Source organism: Lissotriton vulgaris, chromosome 12 (genome assembly GCF_964263255.1).
Source record: "Lissotriton vulgaris chromosome 12, aLisVul1.2, whole genome shotgun sequence".
Classification (NCBI taxonomy): Eukaryota; Metazoa; Chordata; class Amphibia; order Caudata; family Salamandridae; genus Lissotriton; species Lissotriton vulgaris.
Genome location: NC_141700.1, coordinates 37,865,570 through 37,890,956, shown reverse-complemented (window position 1 = coordinate 37,890,956; position 25,387 = coordinate 37,865,570). Strand labels below are relative to the sequence as shown.

The following is a 25,387-nucleotide window of genomic DNA, read 5'->3' as shown; positions in this document are numbered from 1 at the left end:
CCCAGAGTCACATGTTGCTGGGCTCATCTGCCGCCAGTACCGGGGATCGAACCGTGATCCCCAGATTCCCGAGTCAGTTGCCCTGGCCGCGGCGCCAAACCTCTTCCACATGGTCGCTACAAAGGATCCTTGATTCTGTAAGGGTGTAGAAGCTGCCTAGGTTTACACCTTTGTTCTCCATGGTGTGAGACATGGTATTGGAGATAGTTCTTTTTTACTTTTCCGTTGGCATGACGTTTATCGACGCACCACAGTCTATAATAAAAGTTGTAGGGCAACCATTCACATTGAGCATAATTTCAGGACAATGTCCACTTAACTTTGTTGCTACATGTTGCAATTCTTTTTAGAGTTATGTTTTTCTTTGCAAGCAACCAATCCTACATGGGCACGTCGGTCTGTGAATGACCCCATCATCGCACATCCATCGTCCTCACTGTCACTCGATGATGACTTTAATGAACCTTTGGAAGATGAATTTGATAACAATTGACTTTGTTTCATTTCCACTTTCCAGAGTCGATGGTGCCATTTGGCTTTGTGGGAGTGGCTAGAGTGCTTTTGGAACTTTCTGGAGTCCATCTTCTCATCTCTCCATGACGCACTTAGTTTCTCTAACTGTTATGAAATGGTTTTGTTTCTAGAAGCCTCTGCATATCTGTCTGATGGTGGGGCATTTACCTTCATGTGGAAAGGAGAATCCACAGCGGAAACACAATTTCTTTTTCTTCGGAAACATAACTCTGTGGTCCTTTGCTTTGTGTTTCTGCTTACTTTTCACGCTCAATGCTGATTCATTTTGGGGTGTTCTATCTTTCATATAAGCAGTCTATTGACCAGCACGTTCCTTCACTCTTATAGTCATGTGCAGTTTCTCTAAACTTAGAGTTTTCCCCTTGCACACATTGTCGGAATGAATTGGAGAGGCAACAATCGATAACTCTAAGACGCATCGCTTCTTCATCATTGAATTCACTGAACTTGCAGTCCTTTATGAGTGTGTCAAGTTTCTCAACAAACTCATCTATCGTCTCACCAGGCTGCTGTCTTGCTTGAAGATGTACCTTTCATAATCGGCACTCGGCATTGGACTGAACTTGGCTTCCAATGTCTCCTTGATTTGATAGAATGATACTTCATTAGCTTGTGATATCTTCTTTATTACTTATTTTACTCCCGTCACATGCAAGGTTCTTTAAGTATTTGATCTTTTTGTCATCTGCTTTTATAGCATCTATGAAGTCATAAAATGTTTTGATCCAGGCAGTCCATCTGGTGCCAATATTCTGCTTTTTGGCGGCATATTTGGCGCTCTTTTCAACAGCCATTGGAGAGCTTCCAAGCTCGAAGACCTTTTGAGTTGTGCCGAGTGCCACCAGCCACCTCTGTAGTCACTTCTGTGGGGGCCAACGACTTCGTAGGCACAAACCCTGTGCTTATGCTTGGGTTATTGTGGATGCCACATGCTACTTTGAGCGCACTGGCTCCCGGCCAAGTCTTGATTGTAGGTCGGTTGGTGCTTTCCCCGTTCACTCAAATGAGTACAGTTTTACTTTCTGTATCTGGCTGTATCTGCCTTTAGCGTTTCCTTGCACCTGGCTGTCACTGCCTTTAGCGTTTGTCTGTGCCTTTTTGTCTTTGACGTTAGCGTTCTTGTACCTGGCTGTCGCTGCCTTTAGAGCTTCTTCGTACCTGGTAGTCACTCTCTTTATGGTTTCTGATTTGTATCAGTGCTGACTTTGGGTTATGCTGCACTGCAGTATCTCCTATTTCGACCTTACCAGTAGAGTTTTGCCAGGCTTACTAACTGTGCTCCTCCGTATGGCCTGCACCTTCTACAATGGCATCTCAAAAGCTAGACTTGCGCATTGACTCCACATACGCCAACTGTAGACCGCTTCTTGGGGCACACATGCACGCATGCAGTTTGCTGGACCATGGCAAACTCTCAGGGAGAGAAGTTTTGTATTCTTGGGGGAATGTATCTGAAACGATCCAATTTCCAGTCAATTTGTTGAAAGATAAACTGCTTTATTGGAGAGTAAAGGTAGATACCTCCAGCACAGCTTAACAGCTCACAAACCAACTCATATAATCAAAAGCTAATATTCCATCCTAGCAACATAACTAACATTCTAATGATGAAATGCAGAAGTGCCAACTCTACACATATCCTTACTTAATATATATTGAACAAAAATGTATACATTTTTACATATAAAAATAAACTTAAATGAATATGATAAAATTTCCAGTTTTTGCATTCCAAAAATATCAATTTTCAGAAACATGTACTGGAGCACGACAGTCACATATGTTTTCAGTAATTTCCATTTTTTACATTCCAAAAATATAAATTTTCAGAAACATGTACTGGACCACGACATTTACATATGTTTCCAGTACTCCAGGCTGATCCATCAGAAAGAATAACAACATTTCTTTTTACAGACTTCACTTGAATCGGTGCAGAAAATTTTCTGTCACCCTTTGTAGTTACACCACCACGTTTTATGTTCACCCAGTCGCCAATTTTAAATTCAATTTCTTTCACACCCTTCTTTTCATTATAATACTTAGCAGACTCAGTTTGCATTTTAAATAATTTATCTTCTGTCAACCCACACAGAATCTTTCACTTTCAACCAACCAGGAATCTCTTTGACACCAGGTTCACATCATTTCAAAGATGTAAATGGAGAAACTCCTGTTATCGAATGCGGTGTAATTCTATAGGACCACACCAATTTTTTCAATTCTTCACGCCATGATAATCCATTAGCTAGGGACAACTGGATATTTTCCATAATTAGTCGGTTAATTCGTTCCACCAAACCATTGGCTTGTGGCCTAAACAAAGCAACTCTCTCATGAATAATCCCAAATTTAGAAAGAAATTCCTGCATTTCTCTCGACACCAGCTAAACACCATTATCTGACACCAATGTCTTAGGTATCCCTTCATTCATAAACACTCTTTCCATAAAATTAACAACCCTTTGAGTAGTTATAAATTCTGTGCTCTCTACTACAAACCACTTGGAATGGTAGTCAACAATGACCATCAAAAATCTACTGCGAGAACCAAGCTTAGCAATTGGCCCTAGAAAATCAATTGCCACTCTTTCCCATGGACGTTTAGGAAAAGATGTACACACCAGTGGAGGTTGCCTTATAACTTTTGTTTCATCCGCTTGAGCACAAGCATAACATTTTCTTACTGCATCTTCAATCTCTCTATACATTCCAGGCCACCAATACGACTGTCAAACCCTTCTCTTAGTTATGTTTCTGCCTAAGTGTCCCTCGTGAGCAATATTTATAATTTTCCCTCTCAAACTCACTGGTGGTACAAATTGATATCTTCTCAACAATTTTCCTTCACATACACTCAATTTGGCCTCAACATGGTAGAAACTTCTGAGTTTAACATCTTCAATATTGTTTTGATGCCACCCATGAGAAACACAAGTAATCACTTCTTGCAGAAGTTCATCATTTGACATTGCCCTTGTCCATTCTTCCTTGCTAAAAGCATGTTCAACTCTTTTAACATCATGTACTACATCAATCATGTCATCCATAATATTTTCCACACCGTCAATTGGCATCCTTGATAGATAGTCCACTACCACATTCTTGAGACCTTTGACATATTCAACAACAAAATTGAAATCGAGAACAGATAAAATCCATCTTGAAATTCTAGGGGTGACATTTTCTTCTCGCCCTCTGCCTCCTTTGAAAAGAAGAACTAACGGTTCATGATCAGTTCGCACATTAAAGGAAGACCCCATATAAAGTACTTGATCCCCCAACAACACGCTAAGGCTTCCCTCTCTATCACAGAATAAGATAATTCTGCATCTCGTAATCTTCTGGAAGCAAATCCAATGAACATTTCCTCACCATTGCTCAACTGAGTCAAACCAGCTCCAATCCCTACTGCACTTGCATCAGTTGTAATAAATGTTCTATCCTTAACGTTAAAATGGCCAAAAGTATGAGCACTAATGATACTTTGTTTTATATTGTTGAATGCCTTATCACAACCACCATTCCAAGTAAAGATAACTCCTTTCTTCATTTGCAACCTCAATGGTTCTGTAAAACCTTTGACAAATTTTGAGCAATATTCCGCAAGTCCTAAGAATGACTTAAGTTGATCCTTATTTTTTGGGATGGGAGAGTCTCAGACTGCAGCAATGATACATTTTTTAGGCTTAATACCATCTTTGCAAATTTCATGTCCAAGATATGTTACACCATCCTTTTTCAACTGACATTTTTCTTTCTTTATAGTCAATCCATTGTCATCCATCCTTTTCAACACCTCATTCAGAATTGTATCATGGTAAACATTATCTTTCCCGACAATCAAGACGTCATCCTGAAAGCATAAAACACCATTCATGTCTCCAAAAATCCTTTCCATGACTCTGAAATACAGCAGAGGCAGATGCTAAACCAAAAGGCATCCTACAATATCTAAATGCCCCTAACAGTGTAACAAAAGAGGTAAGATGCCTCGACCCACTTTCCAAATCTATCTGATGATACGCTGAAGACATGTCTATTACACTGAAAACAGTACCACCTCCCATAGCTGTAAGTATTTCCGAAATATTTGGCAAAGGTTGCCTATTCCTGTTTAAATCACAAACAAATTTTGTTCCCATCTTTTGGTGCTACAACAATCGGAGCCAACCATTCAGAGGCCTCAATTGGTTCAATAATTCCTTGAGCAAGAACTTTTTGAGTTCACATTGCAATGGCTCTCTCATTAGATGGGGAACATTTCTAACCTTGTGCACCACTGGAACAGCCTTTTTCTTTAGAATAATTTTGTGCGAGAAGTCTTTTAACTTTCCTAGATCATCAGAGATTACTCTTGAGAACTTCTCAAATAAGTCATTTTGATAGACAGAATTAACATCATGCACAACAGTAGACATAACAGGTTCTTCAGCATTAGGGTTGAGGATAATATTTAAATCTTTTTGATAACGCCAACCTGACAAATTCGAACCCTGTTTAGTCAAATACACTCTTCCATATACTTTCTTTCCTTTAAAAGATATTATCATCCATTTGAGTCCAATTATGCCAATGGTTTTTCCCCATACCAAACAGCTTTAATGTCAGGCTTACTCCACGAGTTAGTATCAGATTTATCTTTCCCCACAATCAAGACATCATCCTGAGCCAATGAAAAGATCCAATTTCCAGTCAATTTGATGAATTGCTTTATTGGAGAGTAAAGGTAGATACCTCCAGCACAGCTTCACAGCTCACAAACCAACTCCTACAATCAATAGCTAATATTCCATCCTAGCAACATAACTAACATTCTAATGATGACATGCAGAAGTGCCAACTCTACACAATCCCATTCTTGTCGCCAGTTGTAGCATCCTCCCCAGCCCATATAACAGACCATACCACGCATGGAGCTTTGATTTGCACATCTTTATTATTCAGCATACAACCCTTAATTAAATGCACAGCATCACAAACTTTATTACCACACCCAGCCACCCCAACAGATTACATAATACTTGTAAGGAGTCTGCTGAGGACAACTAGATGTCTTATACACACAAGCACAGGACACAACATATCCCAGGATGGCTCCACATTAGTAGGATTGAACTGCTTGCGTTGACAGTGAAGTAATGCATCTCATGACTAAAAGATTAATCGGCTGTGGAGGAAAAAACACGGGTCTGAAAAGTCATGTACAAGTATGGAGGAAGACAGAAGGTGTGTGGACTAATGTAGCATGTTTCTCTGGAAGTTAGTGCTAATACTGATTCAGTCAAATGGTTGTGGGAAACCCTTTTTCTCTACTGACTACTGAGCAGCAGAGAGGGAGAGTGGAAGGGAATATCCCCCGGGGAGAAAGTGATTCTGTTGAAGAGACTAGTAGAAAAACGGGAAGTATGAGTGTGGAGAAATGGGAACCGAAAGAGATTATGAGTTAGACTAGGTTCAGCAGAGGATGAAATGGGTCCCTTGTCTTCTGCTCCGTCATTACGTTTGACCTGGGGACTACTGTAGGTGAGGCAGCAATCAAATGGGGGAATAAGGGTGGAACAAGCACTCTTTTTCATGGCAGTACATAGCGTCTGCCTAACGAAAGCTTGACTTCAGGGTATCCAAATAGAGGGTGGTCCAGAGCTGCCAGTTTTTTTCCACTGGTCATTCCATGGTGGGCTGGAGCTTTTGGAGACCACTTCTTTAGAGCAGGGGCAGTGCTGCTAGCTCTATCACTCTCGCCAGCTTCCACGGGTAAATACAGCACACATAGGAAGATATGGGGGTGGGTGCTTCAGGAGAGAGAGAGGAAAAAGATACAGACGAGAAACAGAATGAGAGAGATGAGAAAGTGAGGAGGAAGATAGCAAAGATAGTTTGAACATTTTTGCAAGGGCTGCCTGTCCCACTTGTCCTCTTTAATTCTTTATGTATTGTAAATTTGCAAGGAGTAGGACGATGGTTCTCATGCCTGCCAAACAAGTAATGACATGAAAAAAAGATGGTCTTCATCCCGTCGGTGACGCTTGTGATGCAGTTGTGGAAGTTGGTTCTGGTGGTGGCAGGGTCGTCTAAGAGCAAGAGGATGAGCTGAATTTTTTCTGTGTAGGCGATGATCTTGAGGCCGTGGGATCTGAAGATGTCAGCCAGGGGCGTCATGTAGGTGTTGAACTGAGTGAGACTGAGGGGTGAATCTTGCGGGATCGCGCAGATAATGCTCTTGGGTTCAGACGTGAAGGGAGGTAGGCGGATTCTCTGTGTTCGTCCTGTGAGAAAGGATGCAATCCCTTTGAGGGTGTCTCCCTGAATCTCGATGTGGCAGAGTCTCGTGATGAGGGTGTGGTGGGCGGTAGTTCTTGAGATCGCTGGGGTCGGCGGGGGGTTTCTTGAGGAGGGGTCTGACCTCTGCATGTTTCCATTGCTCGAGAAAGGTGGCGGTCGTGATGGATGCGTTGATGATGGTGATGAGTTTGCTGCTGATTTGCCTGCTTCCAAAGTTGAAGAAGTGGTGGGGGCAGAGGTACGTGGGAGCACCGGAGTGGATGGAGTTCATGATGGCCGTAGTGCTCTGTGTGGTGAGCTGCTCACAAGCGGTGAGCGGAGGCCTGTGGGTGGGGTCAGTCGGCGTGAGGAGGATATAGAGGTTGGTGGGTTGGGGTTCGAAGGTATTGTAGATGGTGGATATCTTGTGGTGGAAGTAGAGTGCCAGGGTGTTGCAGAGTTCCTGGGATGGGGAGATAGCTTTCTTGGTGGCTGATGGGCAGGTGTATTCTCTGAGGATGTTGAAGAGTTCCTTGCTGCGGTTGGAGGAGGCTTTGATGCAGTCTGCCACCACGTTTTTCATGTCCTTTAGGCATTGATGGTAGGTGGTGAGGGCTGATTTGAAGGTTAGTCGGTCTGTGGGGCCTTTGCTGGTACGCCATCATCTCTCCAGACTTTTCCAGTTGCGTTTCATGATCATGAGTTCTTGTGTGTACCAGTTTGCTTGTTTGGTGGATCCCCCTGGTCTTGAAGGGTTTGATGGGGGCGACTCTGTTGGTGCAATTGGTGATCCAGGCGGAGAAGTTCTTTACCGTCTGCTCAACAGAGGAAATGGGGTCCAGCCAGGTGGTTTTGAAGGCATCTGTCCAATGGGTCTCTGTTACTTTGTTCTAGATTTAGAGGGAGGAGCTGGGGGTCTTGGTTGTTAAAAGACCTTGATTTGGCATGGGAACAGCCTCTTGATTTGGAGTAGCCCTGTGACTTGGACTAGATCTGCCATTTTTAAAGCATTCTGGCTGTCGTTTATGTTCTGCGAAAGTGTTTCACATCCCACTTCACGACTTCTAGTCATGACCACAAGCTAGATCCCAAAGGCAAATGTTGTGCGGATCGGTGTAGGAAAGTGGGCTTCCGTTGCAGTAGCCCACCCCCCCCCACACATTTTGCCAAACTACTGATGCATTTTGACTTGATGTGCCCTGGGTCCCTGCCAATCAGGTTCCCAGGGCCTGTGTTCTTTACCCAAAAAGAACCCAATTGGCATCACTAGCCACAGGTCAGCCCCTGTTAAATGGTACCTCAGGTACTCAGAGCACTGTGACCAGGGAAGACCTCTAAGGGCTGCAGCACTTATTGTGCCACCCTTAGAGGCCCTGTACCTTTACACACACACTACCTTTGCAGGATCCGTGTTTTGGTGCAGAACCAAGTGAAGAGTCGACATGGCATACATCCCTGTGTGCCATGCCTACAATCCACTGCCCTGGCATAGAACAGTCAACCCTCTAGCTGGGTGCCATATACCAGTTGTGAGGGTACAGGTGCATGAGCCCTGTACCCCTAAAGTGTCTACGTCCATTCTTAGACATTGTAAGTGCAGTGCTGCCATTAGGAATATATGGTGCTGGGCGCTTGGAATTACGAACTCCACAGCACCATAATGGCTACACTGAAAACTGAGAAGTTTGGTATCAAACTCCTCTGCACATTAAACCCACACTGATGCCAGTGTGGGATTTAATGAAAAATGCACAAATAGGGCATCTTAGAGATGCCCCCTGACAACGAACCTACCACTAGTGTCCAGACAGTGGCTGCTTTAAGCTGCTACCACCAGACATGTGTCTGGACCCATGGGTTTAGAACCTGCTGTTCACAAACTTTATTACCACACCCAGCCACCCCCAACAGATTACATAATACTTGTAAGGAGTCTGCTGAGGACAACTAGATGTCTTATACACACAAGCACAGGACACAACATATCCCAGGATGGCTCCACATTAGTAGGATTGAACTGCTTGCGTTGACAGTGAAGTAATGCATCTCATGACTAAAAGATTAATCGGCTGTGGAGGAAAAAACACGGGTCTGAAAAGTCATGTACAAGTATGGAGGAAGACAGTTAGTGCTAATACTGGTTCAGTCAAATGGTTGTGGGCCTGAAACAATGCACATCCTGAGACAAGGTGCAAAGCTTCCTCCCCCAGGATGGGCAGGGTTCACAAAGGGGAGCTTCAAAGGCTTGCCGCTTTTGTGAGCTTTCCCAGGCCACTTGCTGCTTTAAGCAACTGGTCCCCACTGGTTCTGAACCCCACTTTGGGAGGGAGAACCGGCGGGAAAAACAAGTGAGGAAGAGAGGTGTGCCCACCTCTGCCAACTCCACCCCTCAGGTGGGGGAGGCGAGGTGAAGCAAAACTGTCAGTTGGGGGGTACCAGCCAACCAAGGACAGGCTCATGCACCCCTCCCACTGGAGGGTGGAATAATAGGGGGTGTACCCACCCCGGAGAAGGGACCTATTGGTCCCTACCTTTTACCTATCTGTAACACCCCTAAATCTAGCATTTAGGGGCACCCCTAAACATTGCTTCCACAGACAAGAACCTGCAACAAGAAAAGAAGAAGATGGACCGAACAGCCATGCGGAAGCTAACAAAAGGAAGACACCCACTGTCTTGGCCCCAGCCCTACCGGCCTGTCTCCACCTCGAACCTAATCCTGCGAAATCCCGGTGTGTCCTGCAGCCAGCAACCTCGAAAACCCCAGAGGACCTGCCTGCCTTCAACCACAAAGACTGTGTCTCCTGTGAACACCGGATTTGTTCATCTGCAAACCCTGGCTCTGGCCGGACACCGCGAATCCGCACCACTGTGCACCCGCTGTCCACGGCCCGAGCTCGAGTGGGCAAACACCACAAGGAGGTCCCCCCAGCGATCCTAACCCGAGATCTGGCAACCCCTGACCTGCCTCAAGCCACCAGCCAGCACCTGCATCCTAAATCTGGAAGGTTCCCCCAACCGCAACCAGGACCTGGTAAGAAGATCCAACCCCAAAAAGAACCCCTGCACCCGACGGGCCAAGGCCTTGGGCGGCCAAACCAACGGTGCCTAACCAATCCCCAGCTTCCCAACTTATCTCTCGAAGTTGTGGTCGCACCCAGAAGACCTTTGTCCTCAAGCCTGCCGTGCCTTTGCAAACCGGAGGTTCCCTATTGCAAACAACAGGACGCCTGACGTCGAAACAGCACCCTGCACCCGGCCGCCCTAGTGCCTGGGAGGGTGCATCTTTGGTGCTACTTTTTTCCCCATTTGCCTTGAGCTAAAGTCCAGGAGCTTTGCTCCCACAACCAAGTGGCCTGCTCGTTAGCAGCCACCAACCGGAGGTCCCCTATCCCCCATTGGATAACACTGGGCCTCAGCACTCTGCACCCGGCCACCCTAGTGGCACTGAGGGTGTAACAAGAATGCATCCCTGACCCTGAGGGACCCCTGAGTCTACATCCATAACCTCAACTCCCACTACCAAATACTTTACCTTAAAACAGATAACACTATTTTCCTCCATAGGATAACATTGACTGTTTTTATGTGGAAAGTTGTTGAGCTTGGAGTTTGAAAACCTAAAGAAATTCTTTAAAATTGTTCTGTTTAACAAAAACTATTTTACTTACCTGTTTACAAGAAATGTCCAAGAGTAGTATTAAGGTATACTACTATGTGTAAGAAAAGTAATCTAAAAAGTAACTTACCTGGTATTTCACGGAAAAGCCAATTCAAATCTATGTACTGTATTTACAAAGTATTGCATTTCTCTGCAACCATACTGTAAGTCAAAACAAAGTGCATATGCAATTACAATTCAAACTGTTTACAAACTGCATTACTACTGTAAAGTATGTATTGCTTACCTGTGCCAGGCTTGCTTGGTTCTAGAAAAATAAAATAAGTAAAGGGTTCTTTTTTATACAAACACAGTTGGTCTGAAGTTCAGTCTTTGAGTGTGTAAATTCATTTGCTGACTAAGTGAGTACAACAAATGCTTAACACTGTCCTCTGATACTGCCTTACTGCTCGACCACAATAGAGAATGAGGTGCTATCTAACTTTACCTCTGCCTACCTTTGGGGTTCCACTTGACTTTGTGCACACTATACTTCACTTTGGTATAGTATATACAGAGCAAGCTACCTACAATCGGTGACTGACATTTGCTTCCTGCTGTTAGAATACAGCTTTAAGCCGGTGTCCTTGGGGGGGAGACATTTCCCTGACATACTGACATCATGACAAAAGGAGTCGGTAATACTGAAAACCTGGGAAGCTCCTCCTTGAAGGGCTTAGAAAGAAAGGAATTAAGATGGGCATACAGGGGTGGGATTTTTATTTAGCTCTGCTCCATCGCTACCGTAGGCACTGCAATGCTGCTGCGAGGTCTAATGGCACCACGTACCAGGGGCAGGGGGAATTACTTGAAAAAATAAAGATCCACTCTGGCATCAGGCGATGTGCAAAAGGTGAGGAATTTCCGTTAGAAGTATCCGTCATAACAGCAGGCTATTGCTGCATATGTATGGGATTTCGAAAACATTTAAAATGAGGAACGTATCACTGTTCAAATTAACTGTACTCAGAAAATGCTCATCTAACGGTTGTATTTTCTTGTCTTTTAATCAATCTCATTCATATAAACTGGTGACATTTGAAGCCCTTTGGCTGCTAAACTCCTTTTTAAATTAACCCTTAAAAAAGGGGGAAAAAAGAAGATACGTACTTATCTCAAATGTAGAAATGAGATTTTGGCAATGTCACTTTAAACTCCTATTGCTTCAACAGTCCCAGGATGCACAGCAGTGTCAGTTAGGGCAGTTCATTTTAGAAGAAATATAACAGTAAGACCTCAAAATATGCTTCTAGTTTAACAGGGAGTGGGGAGGGTTGTTTGTGTCTTCAGTTAAGTTACCCTTGGTGGAAAATTAGTCTTACAAATTAAAAACATCCTTCTCTATCCATTTTAAGATTCAAAAACAGTAGATTAGAACATCAAGTACCTCCGCACAAGGCGGGGGCAAACAATAAGCTTAAGAAAAGGATAACAAATACGAAATCAGCTAAGCAATCAAGATGCACAGAAAGGCATGGTCTACTAATTTAACAGTCTTAAATTCAGTACCAGTCTAAAGATCACACTAAGTGCTCGATTCCGATCTCGCGGGGAAGGTCTCCGAACGAGATCCGTAGCATTCAAGTCCAATTCGCAGCCCATGTTTCTGACCGAATCGCCCCCCATTCAGGATGATCAAATGCGATGAGAGTATACCGTACGCGCCGAGTGAATCGTCTCCGAATCTGTCCGTCCGACTCGTCCTGGGCCGAATCGTACCGCACAATGGAGCCGTATTCCGAACGAGCAAGTACAATGTACGATTCGGACAGCTGTATCGACTCAGTGTCAGCAAGACGAAGTAGCTGTTGGAATCGGACTTTGGGGGCGGCCAGAGCAGGCCACGGTGTGCACTCTTTTCCCCACCAACCCCTTTTTGCTATGGGAGCCTGTGTACGCGTCTGCACACAAGCTCCCATAGAGTGCTATGGGAATCCATCAAACCAAGTCCGTAACCATGTGGTTGCACCGTACTCGCTCGGTCGGACTCGCACAGTGTGTTTCGCTAGGAAAGCCCTCCGGATCTGATTCGTATGGAGGGCTTTCCTAGCAAGATCGGAATTGGGTCCTAAGAGGGACATTCCTAGAAATTGCACTAGGGAAATCACTAGGTGATTGACCTGTAGGTTTACTTGTAAGGAGTCTACTGTCCATTTGACAACTAGTTGTAATGCAGGGTACTACTCAGCTACCCTGGACTGTTTTCATCAGACCACAGTCGTATGGTTTACAAATTATGCTTCTGTTTTACTTATGTCTGTGGTCTCATCAAGCTAATATTTAGTTGCACTCTTTACATCTAGTGTTTGAAATGGCCTAACAGCTAGGGAGGATGGGCTTCTGGAAGAAATAAAGGTCTAATTTATGTGGAAGTCTGAAATTACTTTTGGAATGAAGGAGAGTTTTGAGTCTTCAACAAAACTTTATTTTGATGGAATACGATGTAAGGAGCTTAAGCACATAAACTTGTTCTTGCAATATGAACATATTCTAGATTTACTAACTGTTCGTCATTCTGCCATGTAGTGGCTGGAAAAAGTTTTTATTTTGAGTGATGAGCATTGTGTTATAATGACTCATTGTGATGTCCATTGTAAGCCATCAAAGTTTCAAAACATGACCTCTATTTTAGATTCCTTTCTTTTCTGCATAAGTTTCTTGAAGCAATTGTGGCAAGCTTCTTTAGAAGATGTAGAATTTGTGATTCAGGTGTCAACAAGAAGGTCGATCGCATCTGAGAGGAACATCTGCTTTGGTTTGTTTACTTTGCGTCTCTTTTAGGTTTTTCTTCAAAGGCTGCTTGAATCATTGTTTAAATTATGCTCAAATTATGCTCAAATGTTAGTCCTAAACAACAAGCATCCAGTGTGCATGCTAAGTCTGCAGAGCCACTCGTAAGTCAGCAGAAAGTACATTTGTTTTTTTGATTAGCTGGAAGCTCAAAAAAATAGACAAAAAATAATCTTGGTATACTGGGCTAAAAAAGTGATGTTGTGGAGGGATCAGGTTTTTAAAACATAACTAATAATTTGTTGAAGAAAGGTTTCTCTGAAGATATGACAAAGTAATGGCAATAAAACAGACTCAAAGAGGGACACAGTCATTCTGAACCTGAGAATCTATACTGTTATATGATTGAAACTTCTGAATCAATCTCAGATGTGATTATTCAGATACTTATGACAGTGCCTCAAATAAACAGCTTATCAGACCTGGACGAATGGCTATCCAAGTCTGTTGTAAAATGTCAAGCAACAGAACAGGAATAAAGGGCATTGAGCTCAGTAAAAATATCAGCAATGAGCTCACCACCATCTTCAACGCATCCGTCTCCACGGCCATCTTCGCCAATGACTGTAAACACGCTGAATTTAACCTCTACTCAAAAAAACCTTTTTCTGACCCCAGCGACCTCAAGAACTATCGTCCCATCTCTCTGCTCCCCTTTGAAGTTAAAGTCCTCAAAAAAAACATCAAGCGTCAACTCACAGAACACCTGGAGAACAACAGTCTTCTTGGCACCTTCCAATCTCGATTCTGCACCAACGACAGCACCGAAACCGCCCTGATTTCTGCAACCAACATCAGAAACCTCCTGGACGGGGGGAGAAACAGCGGCACTGATTCTACTCGACCTCTGAGCTACAATTGATTTGATTTGAATGAAATGTATAAAGAGCAGCAAATTCATATAGGCATCAAGGCACTGTAATCAAGGTGATCTGAACAAGCTGGGGACAATTACACATACACACAAGGAATGCTAAAAAGATCATCCTATAAGGTGAACAACAAGGTCTTTAAATATTTTCTGAAGAGAGAATTCATTTTAATACTAGTCAGGTGATGACAGAGAGAGTTCCATAGAATAGCTGCAGCGACCGAGAAGGTTCTCCCTCCCCATCTCTTCGTCCAGGCTCTGGGCACAGTAACCAAATTGAGATGGGCTGAGAATCCCTTTATTAATTCTTGATGAATTTTAATGATTGAGCTTCATTGGGCATTAAAAACTAGATCAAGAAGGCTGTAATGTAGCAGAGAGACGAGAATGAATATTGAGACACAGGTTTACAGTTTAAAGATTTAGAGATTTGTAATAATGTAAAATGTGTTTGTTTCAAGTGGTGGCAATACATCTTTCACTGGCAGGATATCTTCTAGTGGCATTACCAATACTGTACTGCAGCTAGTTTGTAGCAATTCCTTCAATGGAAGATTTACCTCATCCACAGTGAATTTGTTCACTTCCTAAAGTATTTCTGCTGATGGTCAACATTGCATTTGTGAACTGGAGAGGAAGGTCTTCAAGCGGCCCTGCTCTTCCACATCATTTGATGTCAAACAAAATAGAAACTACAACAGTGTTTAAATTCAATGATTTTCGTGTTTGTTCTAAAGGCTTATTATTCTTGTAGGAGAATGTGTTGCAATGCTATGTAAAGAAAGTGTGTATAGAGATAACTGGATGAACAGAAAGTGTTTATGTTAAAGTCTTGGCGGTCTTCTTCTGTTAGGTGGCTTCACTCTGGGTCTTCGAACATGGCAGTCCTTGAAGTGCCTTTGCTGTCTGGCTTCCGAGCAGATATTGAAAGCCTTGAACAGGTAAAGTAGTCAAATCTCATTTTCTTTATGTACAAAATGTGTTTTCATTATTTGTATCCTAATGGAAAATGTTACTGAATTATATGTCCATGAAATAAATGTTTATGTTTTAGAAAGTAATTCCCTTAAGTTTACAGAAAAATGTGTATGCAGTGCTGCACAGTTATAACCATCAGTAAAATATAGGAACACGCAGACTGCATTCCTGATCCCATGACTTTTTTGCCATCACCTCACTAACAAAGTAAAAAGAAAAAGAAGCTAACAAGAAAAAACCCATGATGATGTTTCAATCCAGTTTTCAACCCAGACTAAGATCCGATTGAATATTTGGGACTATGGGATAGCCAAAGGAGAGGGAATAAAGAGCACAGGCCAAAAAGAAACTAAATGAAAATGTATGTGTGCTCCTCTGACATCAATCCCATAAGACTGAAAACACAATTTCAAGTGCTCTAACATCTGACTCAAAGTTTTCAGATGTGAAATGTAGAGCTGACTGTAACAGTAGCAATATGTTCAGTAAAGTAACGGATTAAGGAAGGGCTGAAAGTCTATAGAGATTATCAATTTTAACATCATTAGCCACAAGTCGTCTGAGATTCCAGGAGGGAGACATTATTGCTGATTCCTGGACGAATTGGCCACCTTTGAAAGGGACAATAGAGGCAAACTTTGCAAAACGTTACTTGGCTGGGGAATCTCACATTCATTACTCAGAGACATTCAACTTTTGCACTGTAACATTCAGTAATTTGCAAAAGAGGAGTGTGCCATGAGAACAACTGAATTAATTCCAAAAACACAGATTGCAGTAGGGCACCCTACTGTTTAATTTATACACAGCAAATTTGAGTCAACCAATCAATCAAGTAGGATTTGTATAGCGCGGCTAATCACTATTGATACGCTTTATCATCAAATCCTATTCCTGCTCAAATAAATCAGTATTGATGGAACACTTCATTTTTCAGTGCCTCCTTTCACCTTCACAACTTAAAACACAAACAAATGGGCAAACTCCCCGGATCTATCTTCACTCCTCTCCTAGTAAAAATGTGCACCAAACCAATATCAGAGCTCATCAACTGTTTTCATCTTTACCTGCTACAATTACGTGGGCATCACACAAGTAATACTTAAACTGGAAAACACTCAACTTCCTCAAAACATAGACCAATGGATGGCATGCAACCATCATAAAATCAGCATCTCGAAAACAGATATTACTTAATTGGGGAGTCTGGAAAACATATGACCCATTAATTTTCTGGGCAGACACTCTAGAACAGTTGCCAAATATATCAAAAGCAGTCCTAAATCTAGGCATGGCAAGGGACTCTGCACTCTTCTTGTGTGGCCAGGTGGACCTACTAACTAAGCTCTCTTTCTACACCAAGAGGACACTGTGGCATTCTCCACATTTTGTATTTCCACAAATGGTTATAACAAGAATATCGCTCATTTTCTAAAAACTTGATAATGCAAACAGTTTCCATCAAGGGATCCTGCATTCAACCATGAAATGACACCAGAGAACTCAGAGCTCTGCTGCAAGACTGCTTCTACTCGTTAAGATACAAACACACAACTCTTCTGTTTTTAAAGCTCTAGTCTCCACTGCTTACAATTTGCTAAAAGTTCCTCCTAAATTACTAAGTATCACTCACAAGGCTAGAAATGGTGCTCTTCCTGGATTCCTTCAGATGAAAATCGTCAAGTACATTACACCTTACATAAAGAAAACAGTGAATGGCACTACTTTCTCTATACAGGCTACTAAATTATGGAACGGACTCTCAGCAAAAGTAAGGGCCACTAATAATCATCCTTAATGCAGAGCAATAGGTAAGAACAGGTTATTTATATCCAGATCACTGTGGACCCCTTCAGGTGCTATTAACTCAAAACAGGATTTAAAACAAGAATTACAGCACTTCTTCACACCCAAAATGAGGCAAACAGACTCCGTGAGAGTCTGGTAGTGATGGACATACAACACATTTTCAGAGCCTGACCTATGAACTAATTCCCTTGTGCAAATAAAGACACCAATCTAAAAAATTTAAACATAAAGATTGTTAGATATATAAAATCTATCCCCCTGCCTACCCGAATTGTGCAAAAAATAAACCTGTATCATTACTATTGTTGCTTGCACTCAAGTAATCCAATACCCTTTCGGTTTCACATCTAAGTGCCTGTGTCTGAGTATAGCTAGCTTATTTTAACCCGTCCAGGTAATCCTTTGCTTTGATCTCAAAAAGGAAGAATTTTGTCTGGCCCCCATAGATTACTTTAAGCCGTGCAGGATTGTTTAAATAAGCCAGCGCCTTCTTATCCTGGAACGGCTTAATTAGCTGGCGCAACCTCCATCTTCTTTCCACAGTAGAGTGGCAGAAGTCGGGAGCACACAAAGTAGGAGATCCCGTTGGAGGTGCGCTTGGCTTCAGGCCTGGCCTTTTCAAAGATTTCCTGCCGATGCAAGAAATTGCCGAAAAAAACAAGTATAGCTCGGGGGTGAGCCCCAGGTTTTGCTGGCATTTTCAAAGTAAATGGCATATGGTGGGCCCGCTGGATTTCTAAATCCCAATTCCAGCTAGATAATTCAGGCAAGGAGTCACGGAAAAGTTTGATCATGAAAGAGCGATTGTCCTCCCCTTCTGCGGCTTCTGGTACCCCCAAAATGCGTAGATTGTTTCTGCGCTGACGGTTTTCAAAGTCCTCAAGTTTCCACCTAACATCCGCCAGCTCTGATTCATGAGTCTCAACCCGCTCTTGATTCGCAGTAAGTTCTGATTCGTTCAAGAGCATCCTAGTCTCCATCTCTGTCAGTCGGTCCCCAAAGAAGCTACAAGTTTTTGTTAATTTTCGCACCACCCCTTGTACTTTGCGTAGGGCTGCTTGTGCCCTGCACCAGTCCTGTGAAGTCTCTTCGCGGTGGGCTGCTATTGCTTGTAGCGCAGCACCATATCGAGAGTTGTAGGTGGTGGACCTGTAAACATTGGTTGATCTGACTGTGGTGCGTGATCTGCTAGAGAGGGGGGCGGATGAATTGATCAGTAGGGGTATAGTCCCAAGCTAGCTCTGTTCCCACATGTGGTTTCTTTCCTCGTTTAACAGCTGTCTTAGACTTAGACTTAACAGAAAAAGTTTCTACGTTATCTCCACTAATACTACCACTTTCATCAGTTAGGTATGACGTAGAATTATCCGACCACCCGGCTTCTACCTCTGCATCATCAGAGAAAGAAAAGAAATCGCTAGGTTCTTTCTCAATATCTAAATTCGTTTGGGTGTGAATGGGGAGGGGGCGGAGGACGTGAGGAGGGTGGGCAGGGGGCTAAAACTTCTAAAAAAAAAAAACAACTCCAGATTTGAAAATAGAAATGGAAATCGCTAGGGACATAAACAATAATACACTTCTATCAGCAACTACATTAAAAGAGAACGTAACATGTCAAAAAATAAATGCGAGTGCCCTTGGAACGTAGATACAAATTTTTATGGAGAGACTAACTATATGCAGTTGTAATGTGGCAGGACTTCATGACAGGAATAAACGGGGGCCTGTGAGTGAAATAGTTAATCAAAACTCTTTCGATATAATATGTCTTCAAGAAACTCACCTGCCCTGGAATAAAAAGATCTATTAAAAATCAGGGGCTATAATTTGCTATCAAGTACTACTCCAACGTCAAACACCCGTGGGGTAGCTATATTAGCTAAAAGGTCTATAGGTCAGCTCACACGTAAGGCAGCAGACTCTCAAGGTAGATGGGTTATCATTGAACTGGCTCTGGGCTTAACTCTCTGCTCAGTTTACGGGTCAAATCAGGATGACCCCTCTATTTTTGAGAACCTCGAACTTGCCTCCTGGTCAGGATCACTTATATTTTGTGGCGATTTTAACTTCTCGCTCGGGCTCGCATTTAACAAACAAAAGAAGCAGAAATATGTAGGTCGGAAACCCAAAGTATTTAATGCTATTAGCCTACTTAGAGACAGCTACGACCTGGTGGATATTTGGACTGTTAAAAATCAACTAGACCCAGGATATACATATTCTTCGCATCTCCATAATAAATATGTCAGAATTGACTATATACTTGTAACACGGGATTTATCTAACCAAGCAACAGTTCTTAAACATCCCAAATTAGTCTCAGATCATAATGCGCTAGTTCTCACAATTGACCTAGCTAACTTTGTTAGACAACGTTCTAATTGGACATTTGACAGGAAACTCCTGGTTAATAGGGACTATATTAAGTATATCACAAATTGGTCTCAAGGATTTTTTGACTTAAACCGTTATAGTGCCCCTAGATGTGTGGTATGGGACTGTTTTAAAGCTGCCCTCAGGCGGGAACGGTTAGTTATGTAGCCAGAATCAAAAAACAACGAGACGTTGAGAACAGCAAAAGGATGTGTGAGCTCGCTAGAATAGAAGAGGAACACACTGCATTAATAGCTCAAGGGGTGGATGGGAAACACTCAATGCGCCAAATGTTACTATTAAAAACGGACTTGAATAACGGGCTGACCCAGAAATCAGCAGAGACATATAGAGCCCACCAAAGAAATGTTTATGAAAATGGTGAAAGGGTTAGTAAACAACTTGCCTTGCTTACTCGACAGAAAGTCTCTTATAATGCGATCTCATCCATTAAAGCAGATAAACATGTATATACACAAACAGAATATATAGCTGAAGTATTTCAACATTACTATCAAAAACTCTACCAGAATGATAGCTCAGTCAATGGGGAGGAAACAAATTTTTTTTTTAATGAATTTGTAACTGATACGAATATGGGCAGGGGTCTAGATGCAATTACTAAAGAAGAACTAGAGAAAGAAATGACTGTTACAGAGCTACAATTGGCCCTATCCGAGCTAGCCTCGGGGAAAGCTGCAGGCCCAGACAAAATTCCCCTAGAATTATACAAAATCCTGGGGGAGTTTATATTGCCTCTCATACTTGACTTATTTCTTGGTATCCAATGGAATGGCATTTCGCCCGAGTCATGGAAAGAAACAAACATAATTATTTTCCCTAAAAAAGACAAACCCACCGATTTACCATCATCATATCGCCCAATCTCACTAATCAATTCCGACTCAAAACTATACGCTAAGATCATGGCTAATCGGCTCGGGAGGGTTGTTGAACATCTGGTCTCACTGTGGCAACATGGTTTTATCCCCGGAAAGGGCACCACGGATCACATTCGCAGAGCTATCTCACTAATTGACATCACGTCCGTGACGGGGGCCAGATGTCAATGATCCTCCTAGACGCCGAGAAGGCCTTCGATCGTGTTTCGTGGGAATTCTTGTGGGCAGTCTTGGAATACTACAATTTTGGGCCTAATTTCGTAAAATCTATAAAAGCAATGTATAAAGATCCGAAGGCTAAACTCCAAATTATGGGTCTTGAATCTGGCATAATTCAAATTTCAAGAGGCACAAGACAAGGGTGCCCCTGCTCCCCGATCTTGTTCGCTCTCTATATTAATCCCCTGATGTTGAGATTTTTAGAAAACCAACTAATGAAACCAGTGGTGGTCGGAGTATATGAACCAAAAATAGTAGCTTACGTCGATGACATTGCAGTCTTAAAACCCTATCCGGCTGAAGCAATTATAGAAATAGAGGCTATTACACAAGTATTCGGCTATTACTCAAGATACTCCCTCAATAAAGATAAAACGGTCATACTGTGTACCGCTAACACCGACTTTACCGATTCTAGAAAAGCTGATAAAGCAACATATTTAGGGGTATGTATAAGTCCAGATGTTCAAAGTATCTCCAAATTTAATTATGACTCTCTAATCGACACCATTAGAAAAGACCTAACCCGAGTTAATAGCTTACAGCTTTCAATTGTTGGCAGGGGGAACTTCTTAAAAAGGAAGGTACTTCCCAGGATACTGTATCTATTTTGGGCCATCCCCTTGATAATTGAGGATAATCTCATTAAGGCTCTCAAATCCCAGATGTCCAAATTTGCTTGGCAGTTCGGAAAAGTTAGGAGATCTTTGAAATACCTATCCCTCCCACAACCTAGAGGAGGCCTAGCCATTCCCAATATGCTGTTTTACTTTTGGGCGGCCTTTCTCCAACAACTGGCACCACTCATTAACACTACTCCATCCACCGGGAATGCGCGGGGCTTAGAAATACCCTCTGTCTTCGAGCTAGCATTAGGTAAAAAGGATAATGGTCTTCTGCTGAGGCAATGAGAGCCAAGCTATTTTAAAAAGGTAAAATTCAAAGTTATAGTTAGAGCTTTGAAAGTCTGGTCGAAAGTTTCTAACTATATATGTTATTCCCTAAGCTTAATCGTTACACCCCTCAGTGGCGCTCTTTATTGCTTCCTATGCAGGCCAACGATGACATTGCAAACAAATGGGAAGGCTTGGGGATTGCCACAGCCTGGGACTTTCTAGGTGATGACATGCATGCCACCTTTTCAAACTTACAAGAAAAGTTTAATATATCTAATGCTGATTATTTTAAATTCATTCAAGTTAATACTATAGTAAGCTTAAAATTACCTAGCATTAAATGGGAAAGGGTGCCACTTATAGAAAGTGTATGTAAAACTACTACCAGAATTGGTATGATATATGGGATGCTTCTTGAAAAATTAGAGGATGACCTAGAGCGTACGAGGTACTTTGAGCCGGTAAATTGGCTAATCCAAACGTCGATATCAACATGGCTTTGGTATTGGCATCACACTTGCTTCTTTCATCTAGCTTAAAAGCACAGCTGTATAAAACAATCTACAATTTGTATTACACTCCTGCTAAGCTATACAAATGGGGGAAAAGGATAAATGATGAATGCCCAAGGTGCGGCAAAGGCCCAGCTACGTTAATACACATGTTTCATGATTGTGAGAAACTATTATTATTTAAGAAAATTTTATTTGAATTTTGGGAGGAGGTCTTTGGGCATAAAGTAGCAGACTCCCCTTACTTTATATATGTTTTGGCTATGATAGTACGCTAGAATTAAGCTTGGAGGAGGGGTAAATTCTCTTTATCGGCACAGCAGTATACAGAATAATACTTGCCGCTCACTGGAAAGACATTGACCCGCCGAGCTTTCAAATTGGGTAAATCGCTTTCTGGGTGTATTTAATAAGGAACGAGCAATCTATGCCACCAGGGGTAGACAATCTAGATTGTGGGGCAGTAAGATCTGGTCCCCTATAACAGCTTGGAGTACTGCATTAAGATCGATTTAAGACTTTTTAAAATTATATTATTATAATATTATTGTGAATTACCATACTGCTCTATACGCTAATATTAAATGAACTATATCATTTATTCTAGCTACTTTGTATATATTGATGAAATTCCTCTTATTTTGTTCTAAATACATGTGTCCGAAGTAAATATATATATATATATATATTTTTTATATACATGTTCTAATTATGTTCTTACTTATGGATTTTTCTTGTGTTTTCATGTACTATCTGGAGTTGTTTAATAAAAAAAGAAAAAAAAGAATTACAGCACTTCTGTACGGAGACTAATAAATCCCTGGCCTACTTGTCAAGGATCTATTGGTAGAAATCAACCAATCTTACTGGTGGACAAAATATTGCAGGTTCCCTTATTCTCAAATGTCTAAAATAAAACTGAACTCTCTTAACCAAATACTGTAGTTTTAATCTTGTTGCTTCTGCTCCTTACTTACATAGGACTGCATGCAATCTGGACAAGCTTCCTCCCACTAAACACCTGAACCCCCTGAATGAGGTATAAGTGTCCTTGATGTATGAATTCTACAGATCCTTTTTCCTCAACTTCCTTCATCTGAATGCAGTTTTCTTCTTTTTGACTTTTATTCAACATTGCATGGCTTTTTGCTTGTAGTTTATGTGATCTGCACACATATCAGCCCATAAACTATCCTTTCCTTAAATAAAAAACTGGAAAATACAAGATGGCAGTCTACCAATACTCTAATCTCCTCTATCCTATATCACTCCATCAAATATATTGGATACATTCACATATCCTAACAAACATGTCTAACTCTATTAATCCCATCACAAAGAATCAGCTCAAACAAATGCAAATCTGTCAGATTAGGAATCATTTCAGCTGTGTGACTGTACAGGTAAGAAGGGGGTGGTGCATTGGAGAGGCTGGAACCATGGGGAGGAGACGGGACTTTGGACCTTAAGCAGTAACCGACCAGCCTAATCTGCCCCTTTCCCAAACCCCACCACAGAGAAAATGAAGCCCTATTGACCTGCTTCCCATGTCTTGGGGCGCTTTTAAAAGTGTAAATGGATTCCTGCAGTGAACATGCACCTCGTACGAGCTGGAAACCTACACTTGCGATCTGCCAGATGCCACCTGATTAGCTTGTCTGCCCTGGCATTCAAGGACCATTCAATATGGATCGTGATTAGGGAAATACCCTGATGTTCCAAGCAATTCCAGAGGCGTAGAGCCTCCTGTTACAGGACCCAGAAAACCTCTCCACCCGACTCCAGGACCCCACTGCGCCCTGCTTGTTGCAATACCAGATGTCCATAGTATTGTTTGTGAGAGCCTGCACCAGGCTACGCTCATTGGATGATAGGAAGCCCTTCAGAGGTAGACCAATAGCCTGCCACTCCAACAGGCTGACATGATCTGGGCTTTCCTCTGAGAACCGAGTCCCCCGACCACCCCCAGATGTCCTCGTCAACACAGCAGTGACACTGCTGTCACCACCTTGAACTCCAGGTGGGGAAGGGAGTGGGGTCTGCGGCTGGGCCAATTTTGACCAAGTAGCCACCACTACAGGTAGTGAGGCATCTAATTTGAAATCCAAATGACATCTGATAGACTTCCTTAATACTGGTCAGCAGAACTTCAAATTCCATTGTAGAGAGTGCATATGCCAACTGGCATATTCAATAAGGAGTATGCAGGAGGCTAAGAGGCCCAGAACCAGGATTAAGGCTGAATCATTGGAATCATAGCTTGAATGTCCAGGACTGATTGCATGGAGGGAAGGCTCTGAACCACTCCTGTGAACTGGAGTTTCTATGAAGGAGTCAGGTGCGATTTTGGCTTGTTGATAGTAAAGTCAAACGATATTAGAAGGTTTGCCTACATCTGAAGGGCGGCTGTGACTGACTGTGGCGAGCCCGTTTTCAACTGTTAGTCATCAAGATAGGGGAAAAATAGGTCGAAAATAGGCCAGAGACACCATCCTTCTTTGGTACTAGGAAATAGTTAAAGTCATAATCCTTTCTTCTTTCAGAATCCGGAACCCTGGTGATAACACCGGTGCTGAGTAACACTCAGACCTCTTGTAACAACATGAACAGGTGCTCCTCTAAAATTCACTCTGATGTGGGAGGAAAAATTTGGTGGGCCCCCCAAAAAAATTGGTAGAGCTTATCAATGCCAAATGATTTGCAGGCACCATCTGTCGAACATGATGGATTTCCATCTTGGAAGGATCTGCTTAATCATGCCCCTACAGGATGGATATGCGCCACAAAGGGCAAATGAAAGCAGCATAGAGGCTAGTGCTACAGTGGAGGAGGAATGGTAGGACTAATACCCCTCCTGACCAACACGCTAACCTGTCAGACCTGCGTTTATGCCCTCAAAAGGACTGGGGTGATTGCAGTTCTGGTTTGGTAGACTCGTCTTTGCCTATGCACCAGGGCCCTGGAGTAGCCTCTGTACGATTTGAACGGATGCAGTAACTGCTTGGCAGGGTTCCACAGATCTAGGAGGTGCACTGTGGCTCTACTCTCTTTAAGCACTTCAAGGCAGAATCTGCCTTTTCACCAAAAAGACAGGGCCATGAAAAGGAATATTCATCAATGAGACTTGTACATCTCCAGAGAATACTGTGGAACACATCCTTGTGTGTTAGCAGAGCACAGCAAGGCCCTCCCAAGGCAATCAGTGGTATCTAGGTCTGCGCGGATCACTCACTTGGCTGCATCTTGTTCATCATGAACTGTTTGAGAAAAAGAGGCCATAAGGTCTTCCTGGACCACTGGTAACATCTCACTGGTAATGTCCCAGAGGGCATGTGTGTAGAGACCAAGAACTGCACTTACAGATCACAATGCCAGGCTGACAGAGGAGAACACATTTGCCAAACCCTTCAATCCTCTTAGACTCTCTATCAAGAGGAGGCATGGGGAAATATTGGTGTTTCACCTTATTTGTTGAAGCCTGAATCATAAGGTTTTCCAGGGAATTATGTTTATTAAGTAAGTTAGGGACATCAGGAGCCAGGAAACCTGGCTATCTACCTATCCACCAGACGTCAAGT

The 25,387-nt window shown here is 42.5% G+C and overlaps 1 protein-coding gene across 2 annotated transcripts in view; it reads left to right on the top strand.

The window, feature by feature from the left end:
- The window catches only part of CPAMD8 (C3 and PZP like alpha-2-macroglobulin domain containing 8), a 1,208,079-nt gene that overhangs the window by 761,760 nt on the left and 420,932 nt on the right, over positions 1 to 25,387 (top strand). For both annotated transcript variants that reach the window (XM_086946939.1, XM_086946938.1), the window contains exon 36: positions 14,974 to 15,061. In XM_086946939.1, the coding sequence (XP_086803065.1) occupies positions 14,974 to 15,061 (88 nt within the window). The remainder of the gene's footprint in view (positions 1 to 14,973; positions 15,062 to 25,387) is intronic.